Below are 11,346 nucleotides of genomic sequence, written 5' to 3' on the forward strand. Positions count from 1 at the left end.
TGAGCAGTAGCCTACCTATTTACATCAAAGCAAGGACAATCCATAAACAGGCTACACTGTTAACAGTGCATTATAAAATAATAACTTGTACATGTTTGTCAATACTCTTTTTACTATAAAGTTTTAATTCTTCCATGTTAGTACCTGCAAACAGTAGCAGACTGTGGGATAGTTTGGACTGAAAACAATTAATCTCTAATTTCCTTGGCTGCAATAGTGTGGACTCCACATGTGGAAGGAAATTTTGAAGGGACCTCTCAGACTTACTTTAGTCCAGTGGTTCCCAAACTTTTTCTGCCGTGCCCCCCTTTAGTAGATGAGAATATTTTTGCGCCCCCCCTACACCCCCCCCCCCTCCCCATATTGACTAGGGATGTGTTGAAAACTTACAAAAACAATAGGTTCACAACTTTGGTCAGACATGAAAAAAATAAACTGCAAGAAACCTTTTAAATGGTTCAAGAATTCTAAATATAATTTAAAACAAAATATAGCCGCAAGCGGCGATTGGCGGGTTCACACACCAATAGGCATTTTGGCCTCAATAGGCAAAAGGAAGCCCAAAAGGTCCTTTAGACCTAAAAGTGAAAAGAAGCTGTTTGGGTTTGGCCAGTGTGTGCTCTACAGATAGAGTGTGATGACATCTGCGTGTGTCAGAAAGGGAGACACAAAAATAGCACATCTGGCTAGGGCTGCATCTATGTGAACTGTATAGGAAGGCCTGCACTTGCCTATACATGATTGGGCCTGTATATTACTGACAGAGAGAGATTGAGGGAGCCAGAGACTATGTTTTGTTATTTCACTCCTTGTACACCTAGCACGCCTAACATGACTGCCCATGTATTCAAAGTATGAATGTAGTCTGCAAAGCCTGGCATAACATGACTGACATGACTGGCATGACTGTAATGATTTGATGATTTGACTGACATGACTGATATGACTGGACTGAAATGACTGGACTGAAATGATTGGCATGACATGACTTACATGACTGGCATGACTGACATGACTAATGTAACTGACATGACTGGCATTTCTGATATGACTGACATCACTGGCATGACTGACATATACTATACATATACTATAGATATGCATACAAACTTTACATACATTTAGGTAGAAGTGTGTGTGTGTGTGTGTGGTAGTGTATGTACTCAAACTATGACAACATATACATACATACATAAGTATACATAGAAACTATACATACATATAGGTATAAAGGTGTGTGTGTCTGTGTGTTTGTGTGAGAGAGAGACAAAAAAGAAGCCAAATATCAGTTTGTATGAGCATGTGTAAGTCACTAAGATATGGGTGGGTATGGCTAGGGAAGTGTCATTGTGAATGCTATAGGAAGGCCTGCTTGCGCCTGTATGTGTGTGTGCCTGGTTAATAGACACAGAGAGATCTAGGTAGCCAGAGCAATGTTTACTTAGGGCACAGAGATGGGAGGGGGAATGTGGGTGAGAGTGTGAGAGAGACTGAGTGTGTGAGTTTCAGCTTGCGTGCGTGTGAGAAGGAGAAGGAGACAGAGGGACTTTACATGCATTTTTATGCATTGTATATAATACTGCACTGTAGAGCCATACGATAACCGATTTAGATGAAACTTGACAAATTTGTTCAGGATGGGCTTCTGAATGGGCTTGTGCATTTTGGTCAGAATTGGATAAAATATGAAAGAGCTTTAAGAATATGAATATTATATGTATCGATGCTGTCCATTAAAAAAATATTTAGCAGGTATAAGTGTCCTCAAATCCAAAATCTTTGGATTGTTTTTTGATTTCACACTCTGTAGAGTATTATAAGACTTTGCTTGACATGATAGTATGAAAATCCTAGGAGCAGTATGAAAAGTGATGATTTCAAACTGTTATTAACTGTAAATAAACTGTGCATTTTTTTATAGGACTTGTAATGGGAAAGTTGTTCGCACTACTGCAAGGAATCAAAAGAGTCCAATTGCATGTTCCCAAGTGGAATTATGTAGGGGATACACTTGCTTTTTTTGCAATAGCGCCCCCCACTTGTCCACACCCAAGAGGTTTCGTGCAGATCGACCAATGGTAAGCCTGTCAAACGCGTGCCGATCACTGATTGGCCGATTACGTCAGCCATTTTGGAAGTATGGCATGTCTGCTTTAGGACCTGGTTTCCAGAGGCCCATAGATGATGTCTGTCAAGTTTCATGTGGATCGGCCAATCTGAGTGCATGGGGCAAATTTTTGCATGTTATAGCGCCCCCTAGCAGGTGAGGTATGGCAACCTCTGCGAGCTGCCCCAGACCCTCACACGGAAGCTGTCTGTGAAGTGCCATCTCATTACATGCAAGTTTTCTTAAGTTAGAGCTCCATATGTGCAAAATTTACTATTGAATTTACGCCCCCTCATTTGATTGGCTTATACTGACTAGGTAGTGAAGAAATTATCATTTTTGTTGGATACATTTTAAAGTTCAGACTCTTCTGAACGTTTTGATACCACATATGTGCATGTCTGTGAAAAATCCAGGGACTAGTTTGCGCTCAAAGATGTGTGTGATTTTGCACATTATGCAAATTAACTCGAAATCTAAGTGGGCGGAGCTTAATGGTTGTATATTAATTGTCCTATTGAATTTAGTCAAGGAATGCATAGGAACTGGAATTTTGGTTCTAGGACCTACGGTGTAGGAGATATGGACAAAAAGTCAATATGCTCTGCTATAGCGCCACCATCAGGCCAATTTGGGTCCCTGTATGGGAATCTGGTCCTTGGAGTTAACTGAACCTTTTTGCCAAGATTGGGTTTTCTAGGCATTACGGTCTAGGCTGCACGATGCATTTTATGTCGAAAAATGGGCAAAAGAATAAGAAGAAAAATAAGAAAAATACCAGCAATTACAATAGGGTTCCCACACTGTGTGTGTGAACCCTAATAAGGAGATGAAATAAGAGAAACAGCAATACATATGCGGCTAGTTTGCAAGCGCAGACATCACGCAGAGCACAAAGCATGTAACGGCCAGAAATATGTGTACTGTCTCTTTAAGGGAGCGAGTTGAGTGCGCGTATGGAATATTGTTGTTTTTTTAGCTTTCTGCCGAGTCAGACCACTGCTCTTTATTTCATTTCTGTAAGTAACGCATTAAATGAGATTTGGACAACTCACCAGTTCATGTATGAACAGTGAAGTATTGCTGGAGCCCAGGTTTATTTTGGTCAACCAGCAAATAAACGGACTAAGTGGAATACCACCAGCGCGAGTATTAAGGTTGAACCAACTCCGAAAAGCAAGCAATATAAGCATAGAATTAGACTGAATAGATCTGTTTTTATGGATCGGTCACATTGTCACCGATACCCGATCTAGAATTTTTTCAGATATTAATATCGGAATCGATGCATCCCTAAGACACATGTGCACGTTTTACTTTCAAGCTCCGCGCCCCCCCTGCAATAGCTCCGCGCCCCACCCAGGGGGCGCGCCCCCCACTTTGGGAACCACTGCTTTAGTCAATTATAGCCCCCAATATATGAATTATGTACGTCTTCCCCGAACTTCCCAAGTGGATAGTTATAAATGTCATCTGGGCCCTATGCACAAAGTGGTACCCATGGGCCCATCTTTTCTCTCTCTTTCCTGCCTGTCTTCTCCTCAAGGCCCCCGTTGGGCCCTTGATAACTCAGCCCCACTACCTATGGAGCCTATGGCAGTGTATGATTAATGTATAATGAACAAAGAGTATGTGAGAATGTAATGTAATAAAGAAGGACCACTGATTCCATGTATTACTGTATTAGGCTTGGACCATACTTATGTGTTTGAACCATCATGGACGTAACACATATCATGTACCAAAATTTGGAAACAGGGAACCTCTAACCATATAAAACTCGGATGAAGCCCAGAGGTATTTATAATCTATTGGCGTGATTCGTTGTTCGCGTGGATAATAAAGGGAGTTACAATAAAGCTGTTATTCCTTTTTCAATCTTCCTCAGTCCAAGCGTCGCTTTTCATTGGCCTGAAGACCTGTCCGATTTTTAATAGTGAAAAGCAAGTTAAAGGAAGAGCAGATTCATATGGCAGACGAGACAAAAACACTGAATCTCAAATCACCGAGGTCACTGGGACGATGACTGGTCCACGTTATCATTCCCCACGCAGGAGCTGAACACGACGGCGTGTAGGACCCTGTGAGCACCTTCCGGTCGGACGGCGGGCCGCGGACGCGAGAAGCACGCAGAGATCCTCACATGTTCCGCGGAGGTAGCGCTCCGATCCACCCAAATAAAACCCCTCATTTAGGGAGTGGACTGAATTTCTGAATTTCAAAGATTAAATCTGCCCATTCTTAAGTCTAAAATATCCATTAGCTACAGGTGAGTTCAAGGCTTCGGCAGGTTAACCAAACTTTTAGCCACCCATCAGCTGGGCTAGCTTGAAGTTTCGTTGTGGCCGCCGTGTCCGTCCCGGTCCGTGTTTGTTACATATGTCGCGGTGTCGCTGCCGCTTCCGGTCCGGATGTGTCGGCCCGAGGAAGAGCGCGATGTGGCCGATCACTTGTACAGAGATACTTCAGTGTGTGTGGTGTGTGTGAGCTGCTGGTCAGACCTCCTCCTTCCGGGGAGGAAGCGCCTCGCGTCCGTGATGGTGGTGTGGAGTCTGTAGAGCAGCACTGACACCACTGACGAGAGTCACGGACGGGAGAGACGTTCACATACGCGTGACACGCCTCGTGTGTTTAGTTTCAGACAACTTGTGCGTTATTTGGTGTGTGTGTCACTTTGAACAGGCACTGTTAACGTCTAGCTGAAGGACTCTGATGTGAAGGTGATCACTTCTGTTTCCTCCACAGCTTCTCTCTGCCCGATGGTCTACCATGAGCGTGGAGCGACACAAGCGCAAGGAGGAGATACAGAGAGCGCTGGCCTTCATCCAGTAAGAGAGACGTGTTCACTCGGCTAAGTTGGAGTAAAACACACGTTCAGAAGCCGTTGGCAGCCCGACGATTCTTCCTTTACACCAGCGCCTTAGTTTGGGGCAGTATCTCCAACGTCACGTGACTGTGTCTGCTGTGTTTTGTGTTGCCAGGTCCTCGCTGCCTTATCCTGACCCAGACGGCTATGAGGTTGAGTCCCTCGAGCATCTTTGTCGTTGTTACTGCTTGTAATGTGAAACTTTCAGTCAGATTCTTTTGGTGGAGTCGTGGCTCTACTATCATACTTCCTGTTCCCATTTGTCTCCGTCATTGGTCTCTTCTTATCTCCTCCCCTCTCTCCTCCCATCTCTCCTCCCATCTCCTCTTTTCTGGTGTTCAGGGTTTTCTGATCCAGCTGGTGTGTAACCTGTTGGATGAGGGCAATGCTGCGTTTCGTGAGGGCAGCTGGATGCTTGCCCGGGGCCATTTCAGTGAGGGCATCAGCGTGGCTCGGTACGGGCAGGACGAGCACGTGGTGGTGCCGCCCGCCCTGCTGGAGAGTCTGTACGTGAACAAGGCCGCAGCCCATTACAACATGGTGAGCTCACCCCCCGCACAGCAGGACTGCTTTGTCTTTGAACATTTTCCTGTTTTAATATTGTTTGTCTTGCTGTCTGTCTGTCACTTTTTACCTTCTGTCTCTCACATGTGGTTCTTAAATCTTCACGTTTACTGGCCCAAAAGGTGTTGAATACATTAAAACATAAAGATGCGGACACACTTCTGAGTTGAAGAGAATAGCAGGTGTCATCATTTATTGCATGTTAAAGTTGAGAATCATTGTACAGACATGCGTAGGAGACATAAGAACCCATTTTATACAGTTTTTCAAGGGAGCTTATATAATGACCCATCCTTTATTCTCATCTTAACTTTAAAATCCCCACTGTTGTATCCAATGATGTGTCCTTGTCATTATGCAAATTAGGTTCCAACACTGTACCAATCAGAGTTTAGCATTTAGCATCTCCTTTAATAAAACCGTCCTTGGTTGGGCACTCCGTGTTTCCTGCACTTCTCTGTCCTAGGCGGGATGATTAGCCTCGTTCAACCACGCAAATCCATAAGAGAAGAGAATCCCTGGATACTTCAAGAAGGACTCTCAAACGTACTAATCCCTCTCTCTCTCTTTCTCCCCCTCCCTCTCAGAGGGATTTTGAATCAGCAGTCAGGGACTGTGATGGTGCTTTATCGGTACGTAAGGACAGTGGCAGAGCTCTGTACAGGAAGGCCTTGTGTCTGAAGGAGCTCGGCAGACTGAAGGAGGCGTATGAGGCCACCACCGCCTGTCTGCTCGCCTCGCCTCAGGTACACACACCCACGCACGAGTTCAGACTCGTTAATACATCAACACAGAAAACATCTACACATCAGCTCAGTGAGACTCGTTAATATGTCAACACAGAAAACATCTACACATCAGCTCAGTGAGACTCGTTAATATGTCAACACAGAAAACATCTACACATCAGCTCAGTGAGACTCGTTAATATGTCAACACAGAAAACATTACATATCAGCTCAGTGAGCCTCGTTAATATGTCAACACAAAACATCTACACATCAGCTCAGTGAGAGAATCGGTTATATGTCAACACAGAAAAGATTGTCATTGTGAGATTTCTGATTCAGTGGTCATAAAAACACTTTGAAATGCTGTATTTGAATCAGTGTAGCATGCCAGAAAGTATTTTGTTGTAAATTCAACTTGTGTAACAGTTTCTAAGCCTGTGTGTGTGTGTGTGTGTGTGTGTGTGTGTGATTCAGGATCAGAAGGTGAGTGAACTGGCTCAGGAGCTGGCCAACAAACTGGAGCTGAAGACCCGCAAGGCTTACGTCGGATTGCAGGTGAGCACCTGGTTATGTCAGTACCTGGTTATGTCAGCAATGTCAGTACTTGGTTGTCAGCACTGTTAGTGCCTGGTTATTTCAGCACTGTCAGTGCCTGGTTATGTCAGTGCCTGGTTATGTCAGTGCCTGGTTATGTCAGTGCCTGGTTATGTCAGTGCCTGGTTATGTCTGCACTGTCAGTACCTGGTTATGTCTGCATTGTCAGTACCTGGTTATGTCTGCATTGTCAGTACCTGGTTATGTCAGCAATGTCAGTACCTGGTTATGTCAGCACTGTCAGTACTTGGTTGTCAGCACTGTCAGTGCCTGGTTATTTCAGCACTGTCAGTGCCTGGTTATGTCAGTACCTGGTTATGTCTGCACTGTCAGTACCTGGTTATGTCTGCAATGTCAGTACCTGGTTATGTCTGCAATGTCAGTACCTGGTTATGTCAGCACTGTCAGTACCTGGTTATGTCAGCACTGTCAGTACCTGGTTATGTCAGCACTGTCAGTACCTGGTTATGTCAGCACTGTCAGTGCCTGGTTATGTCAGTGCCTGGTTATGTCAGTGCCTGGTTATGTCTGCACCATCAGTGCCTGGTTATGTCTGCACCATCAGTACCTGGTTATGTCAGCACTGTTAGTGCCTGGTTATTTCAGCACTGTCAGTGCCTGGTTATGTCAGTGCCTGGTTATGTCTGCACTGTCAGTACCTGGTTATGTCTGCACCGTCAGTACCTGGTTATGTCTGCACCGTCAGTACCTGGTTATGTCGGTGCCTGGTTATGTCAGCACCGTAAGTGCATGGTTATGTCAGCACCGTCAGTACCTGGTTATGTCAGTGCCTGGTTATGTCAGCACCGTAAGTGCATGGTTATGTCAGCACCGTCAGTACCTGGTTATGTCAGCACCGTAAGTGCATGGTTATGTCAGCACCGTAAGTGCATGGTTATGTCAGCACCGTAAGTGCATGGTTATGTCAGCACCGTCAGTACCTGGTTATGTCAGTGCCTGGTTATGTCAGTGCCTGGTTATGTCAGCACCGTAAGTGCATGGTTATGTCAGCACCGTCAGTACCTGGTTATGTCAGTGCCTGGTTATGTCAGTGCCTGGTTATGTCTGCACTGTCAGTACCTGGTTATGTCTGCACTGTCAGTACCTGGTTATGTCTGCATTGTCAGTACCTGGTTATGTCTGCACCGTCAGTACCTGGTTATGTCGGTGCCTGGTTATGTCAGCACCGTAAGTGCATGGTTATGTCAGCACCGTCAGTACCTGGTTATGTCAGTGCCTGGTTATGTCGGCACCGTCAGTACCTGGTTATGTCAGTGCCTGGTTATGTCGGCACCACCAGTGCCTGGTTATGTCAGTGCCTGCTTATGTCAGCACTGTACCTGGTTACAGGACATTTTAATGTGGAATTGAGTATCATAGCTGTTACAGGATGACCCCCGAATGACTTTCCACTGAATGAGCACCAAAATAAATCCAAATAAAGAATACAAACTACTTAGTAAATAAACAAAACAAACAAAAAACAAATATACTAGAACTTTCTTCATAAAAATCTTTACTCACTTTACTCATGGCACTTTGTTGCAAAGCAGGCCTACACAGCACTTCAATAATAGCTCAATCAGCAGCATCTCTAATGACATCCGAAGATCCTTTGTGTCTCACCTCTTCCTGTCTTAGGCTCCACCTTTTATATAATTGGCCCAAACCATTGTCCCAAAATATACACTCCTAATTCATCGCTGGTAGTGCCAATTTCCTAGACAGAACATATTAAAAACAGTACAATATAAATACAAATGTTTTTTAAATGCCAGCTAACTCAACCCTTAAGGAAAAACAAAACAAATAATTCCTAATATCCCCCTTTACTCTATACCTCCCATGGAACAGGCGTCCGCCCTGTTACATCATCTGATTGTTTGTGATGGTTTCCACGCCTAATGCTCCTTTGCACACAACCAGATAGCTCTCCCTCAAGCAGGTCTTCTATTGTTTCATTTAATGGTGATATATATTAATAATAAAGATTTTAGTCTGCCTTGTGCGAGGTGTGTCTGGTTCCTTTGAGGCACCTAAAGGTTCGGCACATTTGTTTGTGGTTTCTGATGTCCACACGATGACATTCATACAGTGTTCTGCTTCCACACCAGCAGGACTCCTACACTCCGCAGTCTGGGAGTGTTTAAGTCCACTGGGTGCTGTGCTGATGTTACTAAATCCCAGTTTTAAACGGATAGCTATAATGTAACATATTGCAGGGTTCCCACAGGTCCTTGAAATCCTTGAACGTTTGTGAATCTGAAAAAATAAGTTCAAGGCCCTGGAAAGTTTTTGAAAACGGGCATAAAAGACAGCCGTCCTTGAAGGTCCTTGAATATTTTAGGGGGTTTGGGGTATTTTAGGAATAATAGTTGGTAGGAAGTCAATATATACAAAAGATTGCTATGAAAAAGATTGTCAATGTTTTACATTTCTCATCCTTTTTTGAAAAATATGATCTGATATGATGTTATAAAGATTTTAAGAAAGTCTGCAAAGTGATTCCTTTAGCATTGATTAAAGTAATCAAAAATGTCATTTTATATTCCGAGTTGACTGTTTCGATGCCCATGTTAAAAGTGAATGACTGTAACTTAGACTTCAAGTGTAATAACAAGATTATCACTGATGGTATGAGACAAAAGATATAATAGAGATTCTTTCAAGAAACATCCTAATACAAATCATAAAACCACAATGGCTTGTCAAATGGCCCATATCTTCTAAAGTAAAACAGACTCATTTCAAAATAATAAATAAGATATATCCTGTAGCCATGTTTCTTGAAAGAAGATTTAAACTTGATGTGGATTCATGTGCCTTTTGTAAGTCAGAAGATGAATCCCGGGAGCATTTGTTTTTTCATGTCAACATTCAAAAAGTTTTTGCATGGACACTAGAAACTGGACTAATGTCAAACTTTACATTCTTTCTTTTGATGTTGATACCATTTTATTTTATGCAGAAAACTTAAGTTCGGGTTTCTCTGATGCCATAAATGTAGTCATACTTTTAGCAAAATACCACATTCTGTTTTATATATGTACTGTATATGTATATGTGTATTATTGTATTATTATTGTTTGTCTACTGTCAACGTGTCATTATTTTGCCAGCACAAGTTCATTTAAAATTATATTGATTCTACAGGGCCTATGCTGACTTTTACTTGGCAAAGTTTGGTCATTCTTCTGTAGAGAAATTCATTCAGCACCGAGAGCTAGTGTTTCCTGTATGTAGTTAACGTATGTGTTTGTTTGTTCAGCACAGAGAGCTAGTGTTTCCTGTATGTAGTTAACGTATGTGTAGCCGCTTTACGTGAATGTCACCTTCTCACAGGTGCTTTGCTAAATTGCCAGTCATGTTGAGTGTGAGTGAAGTTTTTGTTGAATCAGCGTTTAATGTCACGCACAGAACATTTCAGGATGCCTGTCTTGAAATGACATTCAGTCTATTGAATTTGCGTTGTATTAACATCGTTTATTGATAACATATTCAGGGGTAAGAGTAGGTAAATGGTGCCTGGTGCAGTCCTTGAGGTAGTTGGTCCCACAAAGTCATTTAAAGGTCCTTGAATTTGATGTTAAGCAAGGTGTGGGAACCCTGTATATGGTGTCCTGCTGGATGTAACTGAAAAAAGATATTACTGAGATGTAAAAGATGTGCTCATTACGTCGATCGCGATCGACCGGTCGATCGCGAAGGAAGTGTCGGTCGATCGCGAAGGAATGTGCGTAGATCGCGTCACATAAAATAGTAGTAGATGAATCGCACATCTGCACTGACGGTTGTATTTTGATTGACATTCACGGTAGCCAATCTGCAATCCACTCAACAAATTACGTTCGCCACCCCCCCCCCCCCCTCAACAAATTACGTTCGCCGCCACCCCCGGTAGATCTTTCTGACTTGGTCATCTTATAAGTAGCTCGCAAGCTGAAAACTGTGGGCACCCCTGATGTAAACAATGTTAAACTGGCAGAAACATTGCTAGGCAGGTTGTTTAAGAATCGTCTAGAAGGCAGGAGCTGAAGTCTGACCACTCTGTTTCTTATTGGCCTGCAGGACAGACAGACAGCAGCTTCAGCCAATGACGACTGTGTGCCTCCTTTAGAACAGGTAAAGCGTTTTTGGATTATAAATGCCTTCAGCATTAAATACCTTCAGTTTTTCATCTGTTTTCCTCTCTCACAGATATCCAATGGGCTGGATAGCTTGTGTGACATTGCAGGTTTGTCTCACTTTACTTTTGGTGTTCGACTTGACCCATCTCACACCTCTGCCCAAGCAGACAGGGTAGCTGTGCCTTCAGCAGGGCCCGTGTGGACACTGTGCTAGGCATCGGGGAAAAGATCCCTGCTGAACTAATGGATTATATTGGGTTTTACTAACCTTGCAATTGAATCTAAATTTACAATACGCTCTTGAATAACAGTAACTAACTAATAATTGATTGTTGGTTGATTGATGGTTGATACAGT

The 11,346-nt window shown here is 43.2% G+C and overlaps 1 protein-coding gene across 3 annotated transcripts in view; it reads left to right on the plus strand.

Annotated features, from left to right (window-relative positions):
• The first annotated feature begins 4,159 nt into the window (after window positions 1-4,159).
• Window positions 4,160-11,346, plus strand: part of zc3h7ba (zinc finger CCCH-type containing 7Ba) — a 13,996-nt gene continuing 6,809 nt past the window's right edge. The window contains exons 1-8 of one of the 3 annotated variants that reach the window (XM_077010196.1): window positions 4,160-4,263; window positions 4,853-4,935; window positions 5,089-5,125; window positions 5,316-5,513; window positions 6,125-6,283; window positions 6,743-6,823; window positions 10,931-10,984; window positions 11,060-11,096. In XM_077010196.1, coding sequence (XP_076866311.1) covers window positions 4,877-4,935; window positions 5,089-5,125; window positions 5,316-5,513; window positions 6,125-6,283; window positions 6,743-6,823; window positions 10,931-10,984; window positions 11,060-11,096 — 625 coding nt within the window. In that variant the 5' untranslated portion in view covers window positions 4,160-4,263; window positions 4,853-4,876. Of the gene's footprint in view, window positions 4,377-4,619; window positions 4,768-4,852; window positions 4,936-5,088; window positions 5,126-5,315; window positions 5,514-6,124; window positions 6,284-6,742; window positions 6,824-10,930; window positions 10,985-11,059; window positions 11,097-11,346 lie in introns of those variants that run through there. The other 2 variants (XM_077010195.1, XM_077010197.1) reach the window with 2 other exon arrangements.

Source organism: Brachyhypopomus gauderio, chromosome 6 (genome assembly GCF_052324685.1).
Source record: "Brachyhypopomus gauderio isolate BG-103 chromosome 6, BGAUD_0.2, whole genome shotgun sequence".
In the NCBI taxonomy this organism is placed as follows: domain Eukaryota; kingdom Metazoa; phylum Chordata; class Actinopteri; order Gymnotiformes; family Hypopomidae; genus Brachyhypopomus; species Brachyhypopomus gauderio.